Source organism: Lepidothrix coronata, unplaced genomic scaffold (genome assembly GCF_001604755.1).
Source record: "Lepidothrix coronata isolate B3197 unplaced genomic scaffold, Lepidothrix_coronata-1.0 Scaffold9, whole genome shotgun sequence".
NCBI classification, from domain to species: domain Eukaryota; kingdom Metazoa; phylum Chordata; class Aves; order Passeriformes; family Pipridae; genus Lepidothrix; species Lepidothrix coronata.
Window position 1 is genome coordinate 292,976 of NW_016690189.1, and position 27,559 is coordinate 320,534.

The 27,559-nt window shown below is 40.0% G+C and overlaps 1 protein-coding gene across 10 annotated transcripts in view; it reads right to left on the reverse strand.

The window, feature by feature from the left end:
* Positions 1–25,347, reverse strand: part of KCNC2 (potassium voltage-gated channel subfamily C member 2) — a 104,381-nt gene extending 79,034 nt beyond the window's left edge. For 9 of the 10 annotated variants that reach the window (XR_001873074.1, XM_017804524.1, XM_017804526.1 and 6 more), the window contains exons 1-2: positions 24,970–25,347; positions 23,533–24,293 (exon numbers count right to left, since the gene is read on the reverse strand). Coding sequence is in view for 9 of the 10 variants with exons in the window: in XM_017804524.1 (XP_017660013.1) it covers positions 23,533–24,171 (639 nt within the window). In the remaining variant the exon portion in view is untranslated. The remainder of the gene's footprint in view (positions 1–23,532; positions 24,294–24,969) is intronic. The other variant, XM_017804519.1, reaches the window with a different exon arrangement.
* Positions 25,348–27,559: the final 2,212 nt, after the last annotated feature.

Below are 27,559 nucleotides of genomic sequence, written 5' to 3' on the forward strand. Positions count from 1 at the left end.
TTGGCTTCCAGCTCCTGAAAAAACAAAACTACAACAGTGGGCTGTCTTTCAGAAGCACTTTTTCCATACTGCTTTATTTATTCTGGCAACATTTGCAGGGCAGCTCTTGGCCTTTGACAGAAAGTCTGTAATTGTACTTTAGCCTCTTTGACACTGCTGAACGCTACATTGCAGTAAACTGTCCATACAGACCAGTGCATACATTAGTCAATCTCATCAAAAACTCATCTTGGACAGTTACAAATCACTGTGATGCCCATGGTAGTGTTGAGAAGCTAGCTTAATATGTAATGAGGAAGCCAAGGTGGTCTTTACAGCATCACCATATTACTCTTCATTTAATCACTGAATCTGTTCCTTTCATCTTCTCAATAACTTTCAAAGTTACAAGAATATTTTCACTTTCCACAGAGGTAGAATAGATATAATCCAAAGAAAGGAAAACACTTTCAGCACAAAATAATACACAGTAGCCCAAATGAAAGCAATTCACAGTCCACATTGGGTTCCTTGCTTTTGATTACACCAGATTGCCTGTTCTATAGATACTGAATTCATTACAAAGTTTTCAAGGAAATATAAGCACATGACAAACTAGTAACTACCTACCAACATGTCTACATCATGCAATGGAGTTTGGTGAACTAACTGTGGAGGTAGCAACAGCCTTCATTGCCTAGGAGTCTCACCCAGCACTACAATCTTGCATCTTAAATACACATACAGGATGGTGTTACTGCTAAGTGCTGAATTTTAGTATTCCCTAACTCAGGCTGCTAACTGCACAATTTTCATAGATGCCTTTTACGGTGATTTCTACATTTAAAGGCTATATCTTGTGCCTGAGACTATTTCACTCAAGAAAGCATGGGTCTACTACCTACAACAACAAAAAGATCTTCCAAAGGTTTGGGGTTTCTGTTCCCCAAGAAGACACAGGAGTAAATTATATAAAAGCTGCAACTGTATAACCTCCTAGCCCACGCAACAAAGTGGGCTGCATTCATTTCCTCAAAATGAACAGGGGATATACAGCAGTGGAAAGGAAACGTTTAATGAAGAAGGGGACAATAGTTTCTTCTATCAAAAATAAAACCAGCAAAACTAGAGTTTACAGTTATTGAATTTGTCCAGCTTCATAAAGTAAAAAGAAACTCAACAGTTGATGCTGCATAGGCACGTAGTGCCTTGCACTTGAACATCACTTTAGCACTGCTGAGCAGGTGTGTGCCTACTGCAGACTCCTCTCAGGCTTCCTGTTGAGCCCCTGCTTTACTTTCCCTTTGAACAGAGACTATTTACATACCTTTTAAAATTAAAATGTGCTGTCATCCATTTTGATTGTGATTGCCATCTATTCTTTCAAGTAGGAAAACAGCTTTTATGGTTGCTGGTGTTCTGGTCTGTCTCTTATTCTACCACCAAAAAGGCCTGAAAGATAAAAACAAGGCCACACCTGCATGGAGTTCCCCAGGTCCACCCAGGCAGCAGTCCATGACAGTTCTGTCAGTACTGCCCTCATTGCCTCACATGGCAGAGGACAAACAGACCTCACCCAGCAATCCTCCTCCATGCAATCCACCACAAAAACACAGGCCTGTTACTTACTACAAGAACTTCTCTGCTGATTCTGAACACATCCCAGCCTCATGTAAATCCTCCTGTGTGATGCAACCATCCCAGCCTCTGCTCCCCAGCTTAGAAGTGCAGAATCTGGAGTGTGCCAAGGGGAATGGAAATCACTAATATTGAAATAACAGATTTAGAGGTGTGCCTCAACAGGGTTCTTGCAACCAGAGCACATCCCAAAGCATTCAATCACTCTGTTGTGTGTTTGAGGGGCATGGCAAACAAGGAGGGAATTCAGCACAAATACAAAGAATGAAAAAAACATCACTTGGTGATCGCGTGATGTTATAAATTGCAATAAAGTATGCTGGCAGCTGTCACAGTTCTTCCGCATTAACAAGACAGGCTAGAATGAAATTAGGATGATTTTACTGACTTGAAGAAAAAACACCAAAACATTCAAGCTCTACAAAAATACAGTAGTCTTTGATGAGGTCACAAACTTGACAGTGAGTTGCATTGGGAACTCATTACTCTCCCTAGCGCAGTAACAACTAGGGAAGCCCAGAACTGATAGCTCCTGCCATGCTATCCAAAATGTACACAAGCCAAATACATGCATACATATGGCAACAACAGTCTGCACGTGTGTGGAATTTATAGCTGGAAGAGACCGAGGCAAGGATTGAAAAAAGAAAATTATTAAACACAGGCAGTGAGTGTCTCAGATGCAAGTAGCTGAGTAGCTAAGTCTTGGTTCAATCTGATTTCACTCAAATACTTTAATTCCAAGAAAAGTATTGCATACTGAAAGCAAGTGTACCTCAGACATCTCAAGCATTTAGGACCAAAACTGACAGCTCCAGGCAGGAACCAGTGGTTTCCTGTAATATCAGGGTCAGAATACCTTAATGCCACAAGTGGCCTTTACGAAAATCACAGAGAAATTGCACCAGTTTAGCTACACTGGTTTGCACATTGACATATTTACATCAGAGCTGGCCTCTAGTGCATTCTGTTAAGTGTGAGAAAATCAATTTGGAAGCCAAAGTAAGCTAAACAAGTACTGGGTACTCTTTAACTGATATAACCATGGTCACACAAGCTTGTTACACAGTTTTAGGCAAATCAGCTTTAGCAAACAATTCAGTTAGATCAGTGCCAATTTTATACCAACTCTTTTTTCACTGTGCACATTGCTTAGTTCTCAGTAGTACAGCTAATGTGAAATTAACAAAAGCATCTCAATGAAGTAGAGAGCACAAATGCCTATTTCAGTCACACATACACCAGAATTATATTTAAAACATTCAAAAGAGAATTTACCATGTCCAAATGAATGCATCTCTCTCAGCTATTTTTAATCATTCAGGCCCATATCTCTAATTATTAAGAACATGAGGAACTTAGATTCCTAATTTTAGGTGCACTGAATTGCACCTCCAGGCCAGGCAGCTGAAGAATTATATGCCACAACATTTGAGAACTTTTCAAGCAGAAATTGTGTAGAGGATTCTGTAATAGGGATGTAACACATTTGCAGTTAGAATTAAAAAGTTCTTCCTGCAGTTTTAACATCATAAGTCTAACCACGTTCAAAAAGAAAAGACTATTGTTCATTATATTTAACAGTTCTGAATTGTGAGTCTATAGAGGTTTATGGTGTTTTTTAACATTACTCACTAAAATGGAAAAAAGAGGGGGTATGGACTCTGCCCACTTATCCTGTATTACAGGATGAGATATCTGAACTCATGAGATGCACCACTAGCTCTAAAGGTATAAAGGCCCACACTTACGGAATGCAGCCTTGCTGATGAATCTTCTACAGAGGAGCAATGGGTTACTTAAATTTAGAAAGTCTTCAAGTGATAAGAAAAAAAAAGAGGAAAAAAATGAAGCAGAAAAACAAGTGAATCAGAAAAAACATGAAATAGCCCAAAGAAAATTAGTTTGTTCCAAAAATTAACAAATTCATGAAATAAGGATGATGATTCACGTACTTGAATTTTTAAAAAAAAAGAAAGCTAAGAAAAATCTAAATTTAGTGCAGAAGTAGAACTGTCCCCAGCTGTGTCTAGGCAGAATTTTCCTTTCTATGCAATTATCAATAAGGCATTTTAAAGTGAACCTGTGATGAAAGGTGTCACAAAATCATCACTTACATATACCAGTTTTCATGTTTGGTTGTTCCATTCCTTCCTGTTTGTTCCAAAATAATTCAAATTTTCATAAAGTAGCCTGATTATGAATACAGACAAAGCAGTTTATCAAGGCTGACACTTTAATTGCTATCACTTATAATTCAAGAAAAGGGGTATCACAAATCTCTAAGCTTCATTTTCACTTTTTATTGTTCTTCTCCTGGAGTCTTCATCTTAATTGCACAGATACATAATAAATCTCCTAAACTCAGTACTAAAAATGTATCCTAAAGGTCAAGCAATGTGGCCTTTTATGCTAAGTCACTTGTCCTTCTGCTCTTTTTTTCTGTCATTCTTCATATCAATCTAACAATTGCTAATAGCATTAACAGTGCCATCTTTAAAGACAGAAAACTGATGAAACAGTTCGTATACAAAAAGTATCCTAATAAGGTTTTGAGGAACCTTGCATAATAGCTGATTCTTTGACTTTTTTGAACAAAGAGAACATTTTAAAGTTATGGGAGGCTAAAAGAGGTGAGCTGTAGTCCACTGTGGGATACTCTTCTGCAAAAGTTACCTTTATGTGATCTCAGATAGCACTTGGTTTAACTTTTGGGGGGAGAACCACAGGATATAGTGTTAAGAATGGCTAATGTTTTGCTCTGCAGAAAAAAAGGTGAAGATGGTTATAAATAATAGTTGGAACTTTTAAGAACAAAATCAATTTGTCTACATTTCCTGGTGCAGAGACTCCCATTCTTAGTAAAGGAAAATATGAATTAATTAAAACCTTAAAAATTTAATAAACATGCTTCCTAAGCTCATATTCCTCCTTTGATCTCATGCCACACTTTTCTTTCGTCAAAGGTAAGATTGAGAAGAAACTGTTCAGGACATTCTCCCCTCCCCCCCTTTTTAAAATTTTCTCTGTAGAGTGAAAAACACTATGTTTTCTATCAGTTGTTATTTGGAACACAGGAATACGATGGCCTCTGGAGTCACAGATGAGCTAAACCAAATTTCTTTTAGTGTTTTTAAAGGCTATTTGAAGCTTTGTGGAGTCCTTTTTTTTTCTTGGTGGTTAATTTGTAATATGGCAATAAGAAATGTTTTTTTTTATGTACTGTTTATGATTTATAATGCACTTTTATGCTCACAGCAAGAAAGAAAAGATGGTTTGCAGAATCATTCACTTGATGTACCTCCAATTCAGATATTGCTTAAAGAAGTCATGCTTGTAAGTAATCTAGAACTGGAAATCCTTTGCTTGGCTGTAGGAGACTTACATTGTTTTCAAGGGGAATTTCACAGTGCACTGCTTCTGCTATGGATTAGTACCACACAAAAACTAGAATCATAGTCCTTAGTATCAGTGTTCTTCCTACAACAGTCCTAAAATAGGTTTTGAGATGGAGAAAAAGCCTTCATTTGAGTAGGCCAGGTCAGAACGTATTGGACAGTCCCCTTAGGATAATTTTATTCAAGGTTATTTTGTAAAAAATAATGAGTTTGGAATAAAAAAAAATCTCTATGCTATTTAGTGGTTTTCCTGAATTTCAAATATTAAACATTTATCTTATTAGCCTCTTTTCTTTTTACATGACCTATTTTTCACTTTCCTATGAACTAAATTAAAAAACTACTTAGTTTTCAGTTTTCTTGAAAATCACCATAAAATAATATACTTAATATTAGTGCATACAGGTACATACTTAAATTGTTTTGCCTAACACAGTTACACCTTATGTGTTTCCAAGCATTAAACTCCAAAATCTTCTATCTAAAAAGCTACAATTACTGCAGAACAAGCACCATTTTTGATAGACATGAGCACAGTATCAGGATTGTGAGCTACGGACTCCCCAGAAAAATAAAAAGCAAGGGCACATATAAGATCCCACTCTGAAGCTTACAGAGGTACACAGTATTTTTGCCATTCAGATAAAGCTTCAGAGATATTCATGGTAAACTGAAATATTTTATATATTGCTTTTCAAAATTAAAGTACATCGCTGCACCTATAAAGACTGTAGCTCTATAGGAATGGGCACTGAGGCTTCTCCCTTTCCTTCTCCCTTCCCTTCCCCCTACCAATATTTTATTCTAATCAGCTGAAGAATTCCCAGGACTATAATAAATGCAAATATTTCACTCTACAAAACTATTAACATGTATTATTTCTTCCCTAGGCAGCAGAATAAAACAAATCCAGAAGCAACTTTAACCAACACAATCTACATTTCAGGGTATCACCAGTTCCTATTTTCCAAAGCCCTACTTAATTTGTAGCCTTCAAACAAAACACATCTCCCCAACAGATCTTTTCTTTTCTCACCTCGACCTTTCTTTTTACTTAATTGTCATTTCAAATGTATCATTTTTCTTCAGCATCACTGGATTACATTTTTCATCTAAGATCCTCTCTCCTCAAGATCTTAATGTATTTTTTTCAAATTGGTTTCCTATTTATAGGTGAACTCCAATCCTCTAGCACACTTATCAATCTGACGATGTTCACTTTGCCCAGTATTCCCTGCATATTCTAGGAAATCCTTTCCTGATTCAGAGACTGCCAGACTAATGCAGGAAGTAGAGTGTCCTTTTAAGCACAAACACCCTTGATTCAACAGAACAGTACTAGGAACACCAATCTTTATGAAAAGAAAGGTATTTAGCTGCATAAGTCTTGAAACTACTTATTAGGGTTTTCACTCTAATAAATACCACAGGAGTGAAGGAGGACCTTCCTAACATTTAGTGCCAAACTCAGTTTAAAAAGCACTGTGGATCACTACCACGGCTACCAGCTCATAGTTTTTTCAGGGCCAAACTAGTCATCTGTGCCAGCAATTTGCAAGGACCACTAGGAATATACAGAACTATTTTTTCACATTAAAATCCTGTAATAAAAGGTTTGGGTTTTTTAAGTTACACAGTGAAACATGAAGCAAGATCTGTCCTCCTCTCCCGGTTCAGAACCAGCCTATCATCAGCACTGTGCACGTACATAAGAGAAAGCATATGCAACAGACTTATAAAGCTATAATTATATAAATCTTCTCTTGCCAAATACTTTATGGTTGGTGTACTGCTTGGGAATGTGCATTCAATTCTAAATAAAATGTTGTATATTGTTTTAAGTTTTGACATTACTTTGTATTAGGAATCAATGTTGAAATGCAGCCCTGCATTACACAAGGCTATTAACAACACACCAGGGAAAAATTTTTCAAACCTCAAAAACCTCAGAAGAAATCCCCAAAACATAGCCTTTCTCTGTCATGATAATAGGCATTGATCACTTTAGGTAGAAAAAGAAACTGAGCTCACTTGTTATCCTGCATCTTGTTTGTTCCAAAGCAATTAACTGAATGCAGAAATTGCTTGCCTGTCCATGGTCACAGCACACTTAACACTTGGCAACTGCCATCTTCTGGAATTAATTCAGCCAATATCATCACATGCTTTAAGCACATCCTCAGATCTTGGCTAGATGTAACTAAATGTTTTGTTTGTTTTGGGGTTTTTTTCTCCAACAGAAAAACACAGCAGTTACACTATTAGTGAACTTCCTATAAGAATTCAGTATAGTTTCCCTGATATAATAATTCAGTATAGCTTCCTCTTGTGAGGGAAGGGGGGGGGATAAAGTTACATCATTAGCACCCCAGGAATCTTCAAAACACTTCAACAGTTTTGATGGTGCTGCTCTTGCTCTCCATGGCTTCCACCTTAGAGAACAATTCATGTTTCTGATCAGTAAGTAAAATGTTTGGGTTTGTTTCACAATAAAGTGTTAAGCAACATGTTACACATCGTCTTCATGAAAGTGCATTCCCCTAAAAAGGGCTCTATAGGGAGAATTGACAGCTAGAGTTCTTATACAAGAGAAACAGGACACAAAGATGGGTGTTATTTCAGAATTAAGGATTAATTAAGGATTAATTTCCTTTGAAAAAACCTCAGACCAAAATTTATGGTAACTCAATTACAACCCTGCCATGTGCTTAGCCAATACTAATCTATAGTTAAGCACAACTAATTAACATATTATGAACCAGTAAAGAATAGCAACTAGCTTTCACTAATTAATACAAATGCTCCTGAAATACAAAATTAAGTGCCACCACAAGTATTCATGACACTGGCCATTCTTTTCGAATCTTGCCTTCTTTTTATTTTTTTTAAAGTCTGATAAAATATATCCCCTAGAAAGCTGCTACAGAACACAATCAAGAATCAACATGAGATCATTCAACATATTTATGATAGTCATCTAATACACTGCAGATCAAATTGACAGCAGAGACAACTGCAAAGACTGACCAACATTTCTCACTTCAAGACTTTACATTCTGTTGTGCTAGAATTTAACTGCACAGGCTGAATACCAAAGGTCTTGGCAGATATTCAACAGTCTGTATTAAATTCTGGAAACCTTTTACTTAATAAAGGTAACAGTAAGTTTTGCAGGAAAAACTTTGACAAACCAATATGTGCCAAACCCCACCTTAATCTGTGATCTTAGATGTCTTTTCTACTATTCTGTAATTTTAATTCAAATTCCTTGTGTTTACATAGAAAAAAGCAACTTTTACTAATATGGCTGAAAAGTCTTCTTCCATGTAGACCCTGCCTCAGTTTGCAAAATGGTCACTGTTTTCTTACTGAATTCAAAGTGCTCTTCTTTCCGTACTCTTCAAGTGTGGGATATGCCTTCTCTGAATAAAGTCTTCCACCTCTGCTCTGCAAACACTATTATCAACATATCGAGGACTTCCTCTCATACTCATTACTGCATATATCCAAATTATTACACAGTCCCACTTTACTTCCACCATAGATCCACTGAATGTAAAAAAAAAGAAAAAAAAAGAAAAAAGAAATTAAAAAAATGGCCATGAGATGATTATGTATGCTTAAATTTTCTGACACAGAAACCAGCAAACTATCCCCAATTGTGGTGGTTTGAGAAACCTTTTCTCTGAGGTAGTAATGATGAATGGTTTGCCCCACTGGTAATACTGGACCAATCAATAGTCCATGTGCGCCCTGCAGAAATCACATGCCCACAGAAACGGAAGAGAAGGTAGTAAAGGTAGTGTAGAAGGAGGGTAGCCATGATCTGAGCCACGAGGAGGCAGAAGGCCAGTGAGCCCCTCTGGGGGCCAAGGGCCCCCAGCCCCAGCTGAGGCCACAGGAGACCCAGTATAGTGTCAAAGCTGGACCGGGTCCCGTAATCAAGAGCTGGAAAAGTTTCCTTACTGTCAGCAGCAGCAGAAGACACTGAAAGTGGCAGTGGAGCAGTCCTGAACAGAGACAACAGTGGCTAAAAGCCAAAAGATAGCCAGTAGCAACAAGATAATGTGAAGCTGGCTGAAAGACGCAGAGATGTTCCTGCAGGAGGGAGAGCTGGCAACAAAACAGAGGAAAACTCAATAGAGCTGGTTTGGGGTAAGACTGTATTATTTTTCCCAAAACCAGAGACTCTCTGAAGAGGAGGGGTGGACTTCCAAACCCTTAGGGAGTTCCGAAATGCAGCAGCAGCTAGAGAGAGGGAGAGAGGAGCTGAAAACCCAGAGTTTGTCCTGAGAGCTGAGCCAGGGCAGAATGCGGAGGAGGTGGCCATGCCCTCTGCTGCTGCTGTTGCTGTTTCTATCAAGCTGTCGAGCTGGGACAGAGGAAAAGAGTGTTGGTGAGACTGAACTGAAAGCTGCCTTCAATGTTCTAACCCAATTGGAGTGAAGATCTACAAGGAAATCCCCCAAAGGCTCAGGCTCGGGGTTGAAATTTCCACAAAGTAAGAACAAAAATCCTGACTGCCATACGTAAATCTGCTGCCTCAGGAAAATGAAGGACACTAACCAGTGCCACAAAAAACTGAAATGAAGGAACTGTGGCCTGAGAGGTGACAGAAAGACTTTTCTCTTTTCTTCTTGGACTTTTATTGAAGAAGAGGAGAAATTTAATTTAATGTAAATATATATGTGGGTGTAAATAAACCTCTGTAAATATTTTCCCTTTCCCCCAATAACGAATGGTTGTGTTTTGTCTGAAAACTCTCCACATAGGGTGAAAAAGATATCAAGTCCGTACCATCACTAAACCCTCTCACAGGGGCAAACTGTGGGAGGGGGGGCTTGAACTTAAAAATTAGATTCTTGGGAGTTTCAAACCACCACACCAATCTCCTTTAAAAAGTACCTAAGGTCTCATTTGCACTACATTTGACAGTAACCAACTAAATTACAGTTCCTTTTTTTTACTGCATTATTTGAGCACTGCATTATTTTTTTTTAAATTTATTTATTTTTACTTTCTAAGGTAAAAGAACATTTGTATCTTACCAGTTTGAAGACAAGGGTGAACCACAGAAGACAAACCTGATCTCTAAAACTCCCTGCTAGCACTTTAGCCCCTGATCCCTCTTCACCCTCCTAGCCTGACCAAATGACTACATCATGACACAATCCCTACACCACTGACAGCTTACATTGTTCCATGATTTTCTGCATCTTCTGCTTAAATGTTGATTTCATGGTTTTATGCTTCTCTTTCGTCAATATTCCTCACAAGAAGCAGAAACATATGAACTTAAAGTGATCCTCTACTTCTTCTAAAAAAAGAACTAAATTTAAAAAAAGACAGATAAATGAATAATAAAACAGGCTGCAATACTTCAAAGATGAAACATCATTGTGTGTGTTACCAACACAACCTGATGTAAACGACTGCCAAAACTCATTGTATTGAACATATCCCCTCACTAAAGCTGAAGAAGGGAAAACAGAACCCCTGGGAGACATGATTTTCTTAAAATGTCTTATTAAATATTATAAAGAATGTATATCTTTTGAAAATAAAAAAAAAATCACTAGGATTCTGCTGGTATTCTAGGTAACTTACCAGAACTTTGTCTTCTTTGTAGGTTTTTGAGTCATTCTGCATAACTCTATAAAAGCAGTATATTTATATAATTACTTATATTTAAAAAAAAATGTAAAAGCAATAGAATTACTTACATTAGGATGTCTGAAATAAAGTCATAAAAAGAACAGTCTCCTTGCTTAAGTTTTATAGGCTTTCCATAAAATGAATACGATAAAACGTTGGTTTGCTTTAGAATAATTATTTTTTAAATTACTGTCCTAGTTAGGAGAGCTGAGACCAGTTCATCACTGGATGGGTGCAACCCAAAACTGTGTATTCTATAGCCTTCCATGCCATTTCCCAGAAACTGTTATCAATGAACCATTTACACCATCTGCACATAGAGCCTGGCTCCTCAGGCTATAAACTAGGTGCTAAGAGGCCTTCGAGATAGGAGTTGCTCTTGTCCTCAGCATTCCTGCCTGAACTGGAGGATATATAATCTTGGAGTCTTGGGACCTTTTGAACCACTCATGGGATCCAGAGGAAGACTGCAGAGATCACCGCTCTCAATCAAACTGCAACCACTGCTCTCGACTGGACTGCAATCACCACTCTTGACCGGACTGCAACAGCTCTCCCACCAACAGGTTTTCCCCTCTCCTTTTCCTTTGGACTCAGGGGGCCCAACGAACACCACTCTGTTCATGCCCCAGGGTGCTGGGTTATATATTTGGGTTTTGTGGGTTAAAACCAATTGTTTGTCTGTATAATCGTACTTATTGTATTATTTTATTAAATTGTTATTCTGATTTATAATCTCTCTTTTGAGTTGAGTTCATTTCCCCTGCTGGTTTACCTTTAAACCAGCACAATTACGTAATGCATAATGCACGTCATAATGGAGTCATGCCTGCACAAAACACTGTAAAACAATTTCCATCTCGATGTAGCATTTGTTGCAGGAAAGGCAGAGCTCTCAGGTGTGGACGGATTTCCTTACATCAGTCAAACCTCGATCTGGTCACAACAGTCCTTCAGCCTCTTATTGTTTTTCTAACCTATTCCTGAGCTCAAATTACTTTAGCAGAGTTACACTTCCTGAGACTACAAGTATAAGTGTAAATGTAAGTACTTTCTCTTGACAAGATGTCCTAAGTTGCAAGAATTTCCAAGTGAAAACAACTTTACCTTGTTTTGCTTTGGTTTGCTGTTTTTCTAAAAGCTAAAAAACTGACCAATCCTTCACCTAAGAACTCTGAACCAGATGGTCATTTATAATAACATTAGACAAAAAGATAAAGATTTTGAAAACAATTAAATCTTTACAGGACTTTGAAAATAAGGCTCCAATTTAGACAGAGAGATCCAAAACCTTCAGTGAGAAAAAGCTGTGAGTTCACAACCATCTGACAGCAATAAATCTTCACTCAAAGGAGATTTAGTAATATGACAAGTGCAGGAAAAGCTTTAATTGGCCCTGAGAGTCACTGATGAGATAATTCACAGAAAATAAGATATCTTAAGTTATGTAACTCCTTCAGGTTTCTCCCATTTTTAGTAAGACAAAATTTATAAGGAATGGAACACTACTTGTTATTAAACATGATTAACAAAATACTGTTAAACCAATATAGTAATATATATGCATATCCAGTAAGATTGATCTGTCATAGCCTAAAAAAGCAAGATATTCGTACACTCCAGGACTTACAGCTGGAAACTGAATTAAACAAGTATAAGGAAGAACATTGAATTAAGCCATGAAATTTAGGATGCAGCCTTCTTCATTAAAATCTTCAAGGACAAATAAAAAAAAAGAAAATAAAATCTTCTTGACCATCATAATTACAGGTCAGAACACCAATACGTTAATTTGTTTAGAAATGTATGTGTGTGTCTGAGTGCATGTACATATATCTATACACACATACAAAAATATTTGCATTCATATTTATATATATGGATAAAAACACCAAGATTGAAAGCACTAAGGCCATAAACATTCTCCTCTCCTGTCTCAAACTCACATTTCACCCCTGTTTCTGCAGTGCACAGTTGTCGCACTATACTTGTCTGAACAGTACAATTGCAATGAAAAATTTAGGTCACACATTTTTCTTTAGCCTCCTCTTTGGCCAAGACTTTCCAACCCAGAGACAAGACCTGGGTTTCTGGAGGCAGCATGTTACTCCCAGTGTGATTAGGAAACCGTAGCAATTACCTTTTTATTTCAAAACTACAATGCCAATAAACAAACAAAATAAGATTTGCAAAGTTTGTTCGTTATAATTACGAACACACACCTCCTGATCTGTATGTGCAAGGAGTACACAAACAGCAGCAGCACAAGTCGGGAGTTTAATATTTCTTCACATTATTTTAGAAAATTAGCTATTGATATTTGAATAAAAGCAGGTATCATTTCAAAGAGGATTGCTTTCATCTCACAAATCTGCCAGGACTGCAGTGCAAAAGAGGTTGCTCTAGTGAAATACAAACCCAATATAAACTACATCTGCACTTCTCTAGAGACTAATGGGTCATTTCTGCTACCAAACTATGATTTAAAATGTCTTTAAATTGTTGAGAATACAAAGTCATTGAAATTTTGCAGGATTTTCATTTCAGTAAATGATGCATGCCATCACAATTTCAAAGAAAAGCTGCTAACACAGCCACTAAAGGTAATATTAACAGAAGACAGATACCTATAGTTATCATTGTGCTTCAAGCCATAGCAGAATGGTTCATTTTACTATAAAAGCATTGGAAAGGGCATTGATTCATAAGCACTAGAATAGCTAGTCATTGGCTCAGTGACAGTGCAAGATACCGAATGCAAGGTACCTCAGCTGAAGAGTGAAGAAACAGCCAACTAAGAGCCAATTCTGAAAGCCTTCAGAAATAGTTTTAAAAGACAGTTAGAGCTATCACAGCTCCTGAATAGAGGGTGGAGACTGTACCTACTTCCAACAGTTGTTTCAAAAACATCATTAACCTAGTCATTAGGGCAGTAATTTTGAAAAGATCAAAAGATCAAAGCTCCCTTCTCACAGATTAAGGAAGGGGCAACTGCAGCAAGAAGTGTAAGTAGAGAAACCTGCAGTTTATAAAAACCCAGCATCTTCCATCCTTAAAGCAATGAACATCACTCAAAATAAAGACACATGCAACACAAAATGTCTTTGCCACTTTTAAGATTTGGTTGCCTATGTAAATACATTCTTTGCTTCAGTCCCTAACAGCTCACTGCCCCCCCAAGATTAATTTTCCCTTTTATTATTTTTTTTCATTTTTGATTCCCCGAGTTCATTTTTTTCTGCTATCAAGGCACCAACCTCAATAACACAATGACTAATCAAGGAGACCCTGTAGCTGCAATGCATCAAACCAATTTTGTTGACCATTCACAGGTCACTGCAACATCAGCTTCACATGCCTGTTACGAAGACAAATGACAAATATAGCCATTTCTTTTCCAAGCTGCACAGGTACATCATGTAGGCAATCGGGAAAATAACTCCGTCCTGCTGTCAAAAGACTCGATTCTCAAATTTGAAACTATATTCAAATAGTCTCAAATAAAGCCAGTAATAAAATTGACTGGCTAAAGGATTAACATGCCTAATTTGTTTAAATCAATTTGTTTAACATAAAGTATTACCAGATGATGAACAGATAGTGAATTTTACACCAGTGCTGATGTTCAATACCTAAACTGAAATCCCATCCTGCTTGAGTTCTCCTTCATTATATGCCTTTTACTATATACACTTTCATTTTTAAACCATGAATAAAGGAAACACCATCACTATTAAGCAAATGGATTTAATTTTCCACTGTAAGAGAAAAGAAGGTTGGAAGACCAGAACTTATTTCTTTAGACTAGAATAGATTTCTTCAGTTGGAAGGGACCTAAAACAATCACCTAGTCCAACTGCTTGACCACTTCAGGGCTGAACCAATAGTTAAATCATGGTATTAAGGGCATTGTCCAAATTCCGCTTCAACACTGACAGGTTTGGGACATTGACCACTTCTATAGGAAGCCTGTTCCAGTGTGTGACCAGCTTCTTGGTAAAGAAATGCTTCCGAATGTCCAGTCCAGACCTCTCTTGACACAGTTTTGAACCATTCTGACACATCCTGTTACTGGATACGAAGAAGAGATCAGCACCCCCCTCTCCACTTCCTCTCCCCAGGAAGCTGTAGGGAGACAGAACTCCATCTCCACTGAGTTTTTATACTTTTTTAAAATAATTTTGCAGACTAAGGGAAGGATGTTCAAGGTGAAGTTCAGATGTGCTTGTGTATCAATTATACCCTAAAATTCAAACGAGAATCTGAGAGTAGGTATCAGACCTAGAATTGCAAATGCAAGAAAAGTCTTTTCCCAAATGTGATCAGAAATCAGAAAGACAAATAAGGTTCTTCTCCAAACCACATCTAGATTAAACTTAGAATTGTGAAAAATTCCTGTCATTAAAAAAACCTCTGTAACACTTGGGATGATATTAAAATAAAAATAAAATCTAAGTTAACTCTTTCAGATCTTAACAATTATCCTGTGAAAACGAAGATAGTCCTGAAACCAAATATTAAAAATAATTGTCATTCATATTAGTAGAAGTTTACCAAATGACAGTGGTAAATATTGCTTGCTTGAAAACTACAGAGAATTTTTTAATACCTATGTAAAAATAAGGGCTAATGAGGCCATCTCCTTTGATATTGCCTAAGAACTAAAGGAAGTTTCTACACAGGCATTTGTATACTTTAAAAACATCTTTATATTGTCCTGTAATACTTTTTATCTCTACTTTAAACAAATTAAAATTCTGTTATGGCACAGTTTTTTTAAAATATTATTTACTACATACTTGATTACCCTCAATCTTATAGTGTAGTTCACAGCATATAAAAGCTTAACGTATTTTCTGAATGTTTATGATCTGAGAAATTACAACAGAAATATTATCAGAAGACATTATTCTTCCCCCTACTTAACAGCACCCACCAGCAGGATGCTTTTGGGACTGGTTAAGCTCTCTCACCCAGTGCTGGGGCAGCACCAATGAAGTCCCTTCGCAAAATCGTTAGGAACTCAGCCTGTGCTCCTCATTATTGCAACAACAAGTACCCAGCAGTTCATAGCACTGTTCCACAGCCGTCACACTCTACTAAATTTCACTTCCTCCAATGAAATTTTCTCAGCCATTAATTGAGATTTAGCATTTGATTTCTGTTTCTCTAAAATCCCACGTACTATCAGACCCATCGTATGGGAGTAGTCTTGTGCTTTTATCAAAGCAAGCATATTAGCACGGTGGAAGTAATTCCTAGAGAAAAATTATTTCTCTTAGAATAAGTATTCAACAATCAAAAAGAAGCTTACTGCTATATAGCTAGTACTCTACAAATTATCCAAACCAAATGCATGAACTTCAAGGGATACTTGCCTTTTTCCAACGACTAGGCACAGTAAAAAATATAATATTGTATGCTATACATTAATGAAAATGTAAACATGTAAGAAACTATACTTGTTTCAGAAATAAGTCTAGATGATATTATGTGTATTTAATGCATATTAATGAACTTTACCACACTATTCTGTACTAGGTTAAGAGACTGAGCATTTTGCAGGAATATACCAAAGACACAATATCTAAGGTTCACCTAGAAACATTAAGAAAACTACAAAACGCTGTCTGTAATAAGAAAGGACTGAATTATTACATCACTGGAATAATTAACATACTGGAAAAAAGACCAAAATCACAGCAACATCTCAGAATTTTCAATTTAAGGGCAGCAGGGGGAATAACAACACATTGTTATAATACATAATTGGATAATTTCATTTTTAAGCTTCAAACCACCACTTCAGTCAAGAAATCTGTAAAGCAAATCATAAATCACAGGAAATTGTATTTCATGTGATTAGATTCTATTTTTAACACTAGTGATTTACAGATGGAAGTGGAGTTTTTCCTTCAAAAGCGCTTTAGTCATCATAAAGTATCAACAAAGATGTTAATTAAACACATTAGTAGAACTAAAAAAAAACCCCAAAGCCATGTGATTTCATGTTCATTCTCTACAGCTATTTCTATAGCACTCTGACAAAATTACCACTTAGTTATATCAATATACACATATGTATGTCAGTATAGGGAAAAAAATGTACCAGGTCGTCACTACGACTTGAATCCCTGTTATCATGTTGATAAATTGAATACTTTGTTTACCGCTTTAAATTATTTCTGTTTTGTGAAATATTCTCATGTTTCGGCCCTTGCTCCAGGGAAAAGGCTCCTTGGAAATAAGAATACACGTAAGTAAGAGTGGATGTAGTTCCCCTATTTCCTCTTCATATAAAGTTCTTTAATAGCCTTGCTTAGCATTTCTTTAAAAACAAATTTTTATTTCTATGCAATTACTAATTTATACTGGAAAGGTGTGTGCTTGTGAAAGAATGAGTGTGTGTAAAGGAACTGTATTACTATAAGAAATACTAAGTAAAACAATAACTGATAGTTTGATATTCCAGCTACTACCACACCTGTCTTTTATTTGCCTAACTACTTTATTCACAATGAAAAAAAAAAACAAAACAAAACAAACAAACAAAAAAATACACAAAACAAGACAAATCACCTGCAGAAATCCCCACAAGTTTCTACAATAAATCAGTAAGTTTATGTAAACCATGCTGCCAGAAGTGAGGTGTAAAAAAGCATTTAATAAAGAGAATAAAAGGGAACATACTATCCCCATTGGGTGCTAGATACAGAGAGCACAAACTCTTTCTTTCCAGTTGTGGCTGAAGGAAACCGTATTTCCCCAAGATGAGCCAAGAGTCTGAAGCGCAGAACAAGCAGGAGTCATCTCTGGAGAAATGAACAGCAGCACTTGATAATGAGAAGAACTTGTTTCTACCATCTTAAAACTACTGGACAGCACTTTATAGAAGATTATTAAAATATTAAAAATTTACAGAGGGATGCCTTTTCTCTCATATTGTGCCTCAATTGCAAGGCAACTTCATAGGAAGAGAACAGTCCCTTTTGGCCACTGATCACTGAGGGAGAAAAAGACAGGCAAGTTTTTACACAAACTTCTCTTAAAATATCTCAAAAGTTCCTACAGTACAGGATACTGATCAAGGATTTGGAATTTGAGTCCTGAACTTCTTTGATTATGACTCAACCCAAATTGACCACATCAAAAAAAATGTTGATTTCTTCACAGATTATTGATTGACACATTTACTTTGGACTAACTACAAGACACCTCAAGAATAAAAGGATCTTGAAAATACTGGTTTACTTGCGTCACTTTTTTCATATCCTGAATGCATTACATGACATGCATAATAACATGATACCTCATCTGATGGTAGCACTGAAACCTATACAATATTCATCCAAAAACTTGAGCTATTCTTCCCACCACCATCTTAATCAGTCTGAAGACAAATTCTCATTCTCAAAGTAAAACATATAAGAATTTTATCACTGTAAACAAACACGACAGATACCACATTCTGTGTTACCTACATAAAGGTAGAGCACTTGGTCTGCCAAATTTCTCAATCAAAAATACTTCTCACATTGTTATCATCTTGGGCTGTGTATAGTTCAGCTAATTTCCATTTCCAGTTACACCAAAGCAAATTCAGTCTAAGTCCATTAACGAAATTATTTCAGAGCCGTTGAAAGACAAATCTGGCTGTAGACACGTGCACATGCCTAACAGCATCTATTTCTGAAATGATAGGACAGATAATCTCTGTGGCATTTATGTCAGAGCCATGACAAAATCCTTTTCCCAGATGAATAAGTGACAGTGAGAAGGTTGTTTTCAATGGGAAGAGGAAGCCAAGAGCTGGCTTGTTTCCATGGAAACACTAGCAGCATCAGGCAGAACAGCTGTAGAGGAAAAGGCATAAGCTCGGAAGGCAGAAATCTTGCTGATTTTACCTCACTGATATCAGTACCATCAGAGACCATCTATGCTTCATGTAGATCACAGTAGTTTACGTTGTATACATCATATATTAAGCTCGAATTTCCAATTAAGACTTTTAAAAGCCAGTATGCCAGAATTAATAAAAATTACTTATCATGTGATTTAGTCAGCCCATGTACACATGAAGCTACAGAGCGTATGAATATCTGTAACAGTGATGCATTATGATTTTTGTCATTAGGAACACATCTTCTGGAACACATTTTCTCATGTCTTTAAAAAGGACAGCTCCCATAGTCTAAATGCTTGAAGCAGAATGACTGGTTTTCACCAATTTAATCTAATGGACTATTTTCCCACTTACAAATAAATTCAGCACTTTGATTATCAAAATGCCAAAAGCAACACCTTCCTTGCAGTTTCTGTATCAACCTTTGCTATTTTCTTTGTATCATTTTCAGACAGAAGATGTCTGCCTACCTAATAATTAAATAGTAAAAGCTAAAGTGTATCTGCTTTCCTTGTTGAATACAAGACAAAGATTTCCACATATATTAGGAGGCTTTCTATTACTTAAGAAAGCAAACAACCTTTGCTATTCACTATTAATCTACAAACATATATGCTGAGATTAACGTATCTTCACCACTCCATTCACAGTATTTCAGACTATCGCAGCAGTGTTGTTTCCACCAAAAATAAAACCTGTCTTGCATCAGAACAGGTAAAGTCCTAAAAATATAACTCACTTTTGTCATTCACCATAGTGCATGGCAGGCTTCCTAAATCAAGGCTTTCTTGACACATATCAAAACAGGTATCTAGGTACCTGGACAAAACATAAAGGTAAGCAAGCCAACAAATAAAGGCATAAGTTACCTTTTATAAGAATTTTCTTCAGTATAATTTCTGTGCCTTTAGCCTTTCAAGAGGGTCTATAAAATTATATTTTTCTCCTCTCCCATCTCATTCATTTCAGCTGATTCTTCACCTCACCGAACATTCAAAGCCGGAAAAGCTGCTACAGGACACTGAAAGGAATCTCTGACAGTTTAGCATCACACAAAGTCATAGATGGGAACTTTGTACTTCCCTCCAACAATACTGCCCACTGTTCAAATCCAGCTCCTCATGTCACAATGAAGGAGCATCCGTATTTGTAAGAACACTTGCAAAGTATGTATCTTGATGCCTGGACTGCAAGGCTTTTGTGGTTTTATTTGCATTGCAGTGAATACTTACTTATATGAAACTTGACAAATGCTTCATAATTAGGTTTTGTATTTCCCAAATAATTAAGGATCTTTCCCAGAGATAAGGACCATATAGCAAATGGGTTGTGTAATTTGCCTTCAGCTGCTGCAAATGGCAGTGCCACCCCGAATACCCTGGGCCATGCTGACTCCTGCGCTGCTGAACGCTCAACTTTGCAGGTGCTGTCTTCTTATCCGTGAACAGATTTACAGTCTTCTCAAAAAGTTAAGGATATATACCTACAAACTTGGTGAATCCCAGGGCCATTTTTGCATTCCTGAACTAAGTATAGGAGTAACACATAATCCTTAAGAAAAATCATTGACAAATACTAGTTACTTCTTTAAACAGCATCATGTTTCACATATTATTCAAAAGTAAAACGGCCTTAAAGGCTTAATTACTTTGAAATACAAAATCTGAGACAAGCACTTTCTAGTTCCTGTTGGACATCTGCAGACACTCTTTTAAACTCAGTGCTTAATGTTGCCTCTGGTACTTTCTTACGAACTATTTGGATGTATCTTTGCATTTTTACTAAAGCTGGCATCTGAGCCATCAAAGGACACCAAAATCACTTACAGGTATTAACTAGCAAAACTAACAGTGCACATTTGAGTCAGATAAGGATCAAGTGTCTGTTTCAGAGATGTTGAAACCAATGCACAGAAAGATTTAGTTGCCCAGCGCTTCTCCTCCTATGACAGTATCCTATGTAGCTTCCCATATCTACATAACAGCATTCTGTCAAATAGAATGTGAATGATCAGTCTATTAAGCCTGGAGAGAAAGGAGTACCGCTGTACTCTTTAATTTCATTTCACAGTCTGTGAAATCCAAAACAATGAAACGAAAACAGAAATAACATTCAGACCTAACTCCTGAACTTGGGAAACAAAGAAAAGTGTTGCAGGTTTCAAAGTAATCATAGGTACATGGATTACATTTTATATTTACAAACTCCATGTTTAGTAGATGTCACTATCTGCATATCAAATTGCGTGCACTAAAAGTTGATTTTTTTTTTTTTTAGAATTGCAAATACAGTAAACCTTCTTGTCAATAAACTAGTTCCACTATTTATATAACATCACTGGATGGTCTTGCTAGAATAATCTTGTGCGTGCACTATCCCTGAAGAGGTTACCATGGCAACTTATATTTGAATTTCTATAAATTTCTATTTTTAGAGATCACAGTTTAGGATAAAGAAAATCACAAATATTAAGTACCATTTCATTAATAGAAAATATCCCATTTTTATCACCATCATACCTCCCGAAAAAGACACCGCTGAACTTAAATCACACAGTAAACCTAAAAAAAAAAAATAATTATCACAGTTCTTAGGAAAGTTTACCACTAAGCAGCCTCACCATAATCTAAGTGGTGTACGAGTCAGTAGCTAACACTATGAGACGAAGATTGATGTTCACAGTTTTGTCTTGATTTCAGTGAGGCCAGGATTTCACTCGAATGTTTTTAAAGTTAGTCATCATCTCAAATGACATAAAACAACAGGGCATTTGCCAGAATACTCAGAATATAATAGGGTTTTCTTTCAAGTGTGGAAAAATGTTGAATTCACAGTAATGTCAGTTCCAAACGAAGGTTACCATCACCTTAAATTACTGTGTTCAAAAATGCTTACTAAGTGCATGGAAGTCCTTAAATACAAATTCACCTGAACGCTTTAAAACTTGTGCCAAAAATTCTCAAAGTTGTCTCCCTACCTGAAAGACCAAGCAGAGAGTAGCAGCCTTGTGAAAATGAAAATATTGATTTAGGTTCTGTTGTTACAGTTCCGACACCGCCTTAGTCTGGCTGCCTGGGGTTGAAATCAGAATAAAATGTTTAAAACCAGTCTTTAAGTTATAAAAAGGTAAATACTCTATCTTCTAAGAGATTAACACTGCCATATTGCAATTTGCTATTATAGTGTTAATTACAGTATTCATTTTGCAAACTTGAAATATCTTCACCCAAGCCACTGACAGTTCAGGATGATCTAGTACAAATGGAAAATTTGGAAAGCGAGCGCCTACATGTTCTGCCAAAGTCTGGACCGAAAACCCAGCTATACCTCCAGGACACAACTACAATCAGCACGCCTATCTTTCTGTTTCTCCTGGTATCTTCCATTCGATATTTACTCCGTACTTCTCAGTTCTCCAGCAAAGGTGAGTGGAAAGATCCTCCATCGTAAAAGCTGCAGTTTTGACCCTGTCAGCAACTTTCCACAAAACAGTGGGTGAAAGACAACCTGCAGGGCAATCATCACACGCATTACAGTTTTGTCAGGTAACTGACAGCCAAATTTTCTTTAGGATTCAGACAGCTAAGATGCGAGCAATGTGGGTATGTCACTCATGAGCAAAGTAGCTCTTCTTCAGAACCCATCCTTCATTAAAAACATATTTTAAGAATCAGCTGGAGCCAGCTGTCAAGGGAAAACATACTGGTGGGCAACATTCAAAAACACAACATTGGAACTTAGCAAGTGATAGTAATAGCTGCGAGGACTTTTACTTTCTGTTTAACTTACCTCACTAAGCTCAGAGGATGAGCTGCCAGAAACTGCATGGTGCCATGGGGTACAATTCCGTAAGTCACTAAGCCACACACTTATACGCACATCTATGAGACTGCCAGTGAAATCAGTGGAACTGATCAGGAGATGACACCCACCATAACTGCACTTTCTGCTGGATGAGGCTTAGCTCTGAGTACTTCATGGGAATCCTGATAAATATGCTGCAAAACACTTATTACCATTTTATAATCAAACATTTCCAATTACAAGTTCTTCGCCTTGTATTCCAGGGAGGATTTGCTGGTGGTTGCTTTTCTTGTTGTTAAATTTGAGACATCACTGCATATATCTTTCAAAGGAATTACAACCGTTTGTTTGGTCCAAAGTAAGTTAGACAGCAAACCTGCATCGCCCCTGACAACAGCAACTAAAAGATAGAACTAAAATCCAAATCATCCAAGTAGAAAGTAGTCAGCATCAAAATATAAAATGTCTATCTAAGTAACAGAAAGTCAGTATGATCACTTACTGTCTTATCCCCATACCCTCAAGTCACAGAGCCAGTGATGGTCACCCTGAGAAATCAATGGAGGAAGACCCAGGGTGACCCCCTGTCACACTTACTTTGTTGTACCAGGATTACCTACCAGTGTAGACAGAGCAAAGTTGAGAAAGGGCTGAGGTCACTCTCCCGTGTCGCTGCCACCACCTTACCTCCAACCCAAGATCTCGGGCCAGCTGCCCTGGCCCCAAAGGCCCCTTCATGCAGGTGCTCAGGGAGGATGAGGGCACCTTGGGGCTGTTTCTCTTCACACACACACACACACAAACAGGTCCCCCAGCGAATACACCTTCACACCCCCATCCAGGCCAGGGGGGTGCCCCAGGGCACAGCTCCCACCTCACCCCATGTGCACTCCCATGGGGAAGGTGCTGGCAGAGAGGGAGCGCCATGCTGCCTCACATCACCTGCAGATGTAGAGGAGAAAAGCACCACCACCTCACGGGGGACCGTTGTCCCCGCTATGCAGTGGCCCACCAAAAGCATCACTCTGCACTCACACCCCGAGCGGGGCGAGCTTCCCCTTGATGCCCCACTTGCTCGCCTCCCTCTCCAGGGCACCCCGGCAGCCTGCCGGCCTCCCCAGCCCCCGGGCGGGAGCGCCGGCCGGCGGCGCTTACCCTGGCGGCTCGAGAGGAGTAGGGGTCCTCGAAGAGCGCCCAGACACGGGGCTGCAGCCGCCGCCAGCGCCCGCCCTTGCCCTCGGCGGCCGCCCCCACGTCCTCGATGCCCAGTCTCTTGGCGGCCAGGTCGTCGTCGTCGCCGTCGGGGGGCGGCTCGCCCGTCAGCAGGTCGGGTGCCTCGAAGATGTCGAGGGCCTCCTCGGCGTCACGGTGCTGGCGGTAGGTCATCCAGCAGCAGGGCTCCACGTCGGTCTCATCGATCCCCCAAAAGGCCAGCTCCTCCTCAAAGAGGGGCCCGCAGACGTCGGCGGGGCAGTGCAGCTTGCCGGTGCGGTAATAGTTGAGCACATAGGCGAAGACCCCTGGGTGCCGGTCGAAGAAAAACTCGCTGGTGCCGCCGCTGCCCCGGGGGCTGCAGCCGCTGCCGGGCTCCGGGCAGCCGCCCGCCGGCGGCGGCGGCGGCGGGTTGGGGGGCGGCAGCGGCCGCTCTTCGCCACCCGGGGACTCGCTCTGGGACTCGCAGGCGAGCAGAGCCAGGCGGGTCCCCGGCAGAGTCTTCAGGGTGCTGCGGTAGGTCTCGTGCCGCGTGCCCCCCACGTTGAGGATCACCCTCTCGTTGTCCTCGAGCTTCCCCATCGCTCCGGGTGGGACATGACTGGGGAGAGCGCGGGAGGCTGCGGCGGGGATTGGGTGGGGGCGCCGGTCGCTGGGCGGGGGGCAGCCGGTCGCCGGCAGGTCCGCGGGAGACGAGCTTCTGCCTTAAACGCAAATAGAAAAAAATAGAGGAGAAGCCCCCCAGGCACCACGTAGGGGGGCTATTCCCCGCCTTTGCGACCTGCCCCAGCCCCCTCCATCCCCGAAATCTCCCGCCGACCCGCACTCCGGGAGAGCCCTGCTGGCCAGCCCCGCCACCCACCGCCGGGCGGCTCTGCACGCTCCTCTTAGGAGGGGTCTGCCGCCTGTCCGCCCCGGGCACTGCTCCGGGCTGTCTCCCGCTTCCCCTGGAAGCAGGCTACCGAAATGGCACTGCTGCTGCTTCTCCCGCGTACGGATCCGCCACCGTCACCACCCCCTTCTCCCTCGCGGGGCTGCGTGAACCGAGCTGATGGAACAGAAAGTGTGCGGTTAATTATTTAATGGGCATCTATCTTTTATTGTCCTAACAGCTTAACGAGGGGGAAAAAAAGGAAGGCTTAGCTATTTTCCTCTTCCCCCGCCCCCACCGCAGAAGGGAGGAAGGGGTTGCTTTTTGGGAAGAAATACCAAGCACTCCATAAGCGCAGGCAGCAAGCAAACCCCGGGAGAGGCTGTCTGTGCGGAGCTCGGCTCGCTACTTTCTCAGACAAATCACGAAGCCGAGCGCGCATCTCGGGGAATGGCAGGTGGGATCAGCGCCGCCAGCCCCGCGGGTCCCTCCCGCCGCCCCGCCGTTACCTTCGCCGGAGGAGCGACGGCGGCTTCTCTTCCCGGGTGGACTCCGGCCCCAGTCGCTCTCCGTGCCGCCCTGCCAGGCGAGACTACTTGTTGTGGTTCGGGTGTTTCTCCGCGTTCAGGTGGCTGTTTTACCTCCCTCCATGCTCAACTCCGACAGGCGCAACAGCAGTTCCCGCTGCCCGCGCGGAGATCCCGCTCCCCTCATTTTACAGGGGGGAATGCGGCCGTTCCACGTCGAGTCTGGGAGAGGGGACCGCCGGCGGAGCGCAGAGTCATGAGCAGCGAGCCGGGGTGCCTCGGGGACCGGGACGGCCGTAATTCCAGCACCGCTCCAGGAAGACGAACCTAAAGGTGAAGTCGCACCTCATTTGGGGCCGAAGCTCCTCCCCGGGGCGGGGGCAGGGGCAGCGCAGCCAGCCCTCCACACCTCCCGGCCCCCTGCTTCCAGCCCTGTGGGGCGCAGGGAAGCGACAGGGAAAGGGAAGACCGCATCTTTCCCAGAGAGGCAACACCACCTCCGCTCCTGGAACATGGACATTTTGTTCGCTTAAGTAAAACATGCGGGAAGGGATCGGGGCTGAGAATAGCTATTTTTCGGAGGAATGCAGAAAAAGCAGCGCTAGCTACAGGTGACTGCGGAGAGGAGCTGCTCAGCCCCCAAGAGAGGGAGGTTGACCGCGACAACGGGGGCGCCCCCAGAACCAGCTCCGGTGCGAGCCGGCAGCGGGGGGGCTGGGGGTCCGGCTCAAGGAGAGGGGATCCAACTTGTATATCAGCTGGGAAAAACAGATAAAGAGCAGTGGGTGCTGTCTCATGCTTCTTAAACTGCATAGGTCTGAGGTTGGGAGCGGAGGAGGGGGAGTGGAAGTCGAGAGTCCCCAGTAATATATCAGGGAAACCAATGCCTATGCACTGTAATACATGAGTGAGTCCAATGTGTCTGCCCACAAGCCAGCTGAATTAATTTCTGCTGCCTACACTGAAGCCTGGTTTCAGTTGGGTTGGTAAAAGGGAAAGAAGCTTCCAGCCTCAAAGAGAAGATATACAACATGAGAGGTAATCCCTCTTGCCACTTCCTCAAAAGGAGAAAAAAAAATCTTCTTCCCCACCAAGGGTATTCCCTGGCTGACACAGGGAAATGAGTGGAATAATGGTGTCTGAAACTTTCCGCATCAGAGCCTTCAGCTGGGCACTTGCTGGCGTCTGGAGGGCAAAGCTCTGCTGAAAGCAATGCTCAAAGGACACTCTGTTTAGACCAGATTGCTTTAACCCAGATCTGTCTATATGTAGCATCTATGATGTAAACACAGATTCCCAAAGCAGAAGCAACTTTAAGAAATGGGTTTCAGAAGCTTTCTCCAGATGTACATTCTGAAGTTCCTTAAAAAAAGGGCAAAATATACCCTGCCAAAACAGATATAATCAATTAGTGAAAACCCAGGGAACCAAAATTAATATTCAATTACATAGTTGTAAATACAGTGGAAAGGACTCTGCCATCCTAATGCCACCTATGGCCACTCATGTCATACTAGATCTTCTTTGCAGACGGGATTTTTCTTGAAAGGGGACATAGAGAAGGAGTGAGTAAGACAAAGTCAATATTCATTGTCTTCTCTCCGACCTAAAAGAGGTTTCTGGAGAAACGTAACATATTAAAGCTCTGCACCATTCATCCAATATGGAAAACCATGGGGTGGCAGTAGCTGCCAAAACACTACTCAAACTGTATCATCACAGAATACCAGGACTTCCTGCAGAACTGTCACTGCCTGCTCAAGTCCCACAGCTGTGCTCAAGTTACAAGACAAGCACCGCCCTCCAGAAAAAAGCCACGCAAACCACCACAAAATAAAACAATAACAAAGTCAACAACAAAACCCAGACCCCCTCCAAAAAAAAACCCACAAAACACAACCCACTCAACATCCTAAGAAACCTAAGACTAACAAGGATGTCATCTCATAAACAAAATCATTACAGTCATACTGTAATGCCTTTGCCATGAAAGAGGCATGTATTATGAGCAACCAGTTTACACTTTGGACTTGTGAAGCACACAGGGGGTTTATTGCATGGATAAGAGCAAGCCACAGAAATAATTTTTCCACTTGGTAAGAAAAGGAATGGTCTCTTCCAGAATATAATAGTCCTTCAGTCATACCAAATTTTCATATTCTGCAACTTGTCTGTTACTAAATATAATGCTATTAATTTCTCTGTGTGTCATTCTTCCTTGTAGTTTCAGCATGTGGCAGACTTTTCAGTAAAGGATGAAATTATGTTAGATGTTGACTTTCCAGAGCTGAAATTTTCTTGAATGACAATATTCTACACAGACATAATGACATTTATTAATTAATTTTCTCCCTACAAGAGCCTGACCTGAATTTTTGCACTCCTCAGTGCTTCCAGTATGAGTGAAAGCATGAGATATATGTAAGACAATGTGTCTGCTGAATGAATTTTACCATGAAATATGTCTGCAAATGAAAAAAAAAAAAAACACAACAAAACCAAAATCTATTTACACATACTCTTAAACAAATTCATTTAAAAGGCAAATGGAAATATTTCTGTAGCTCAGGAT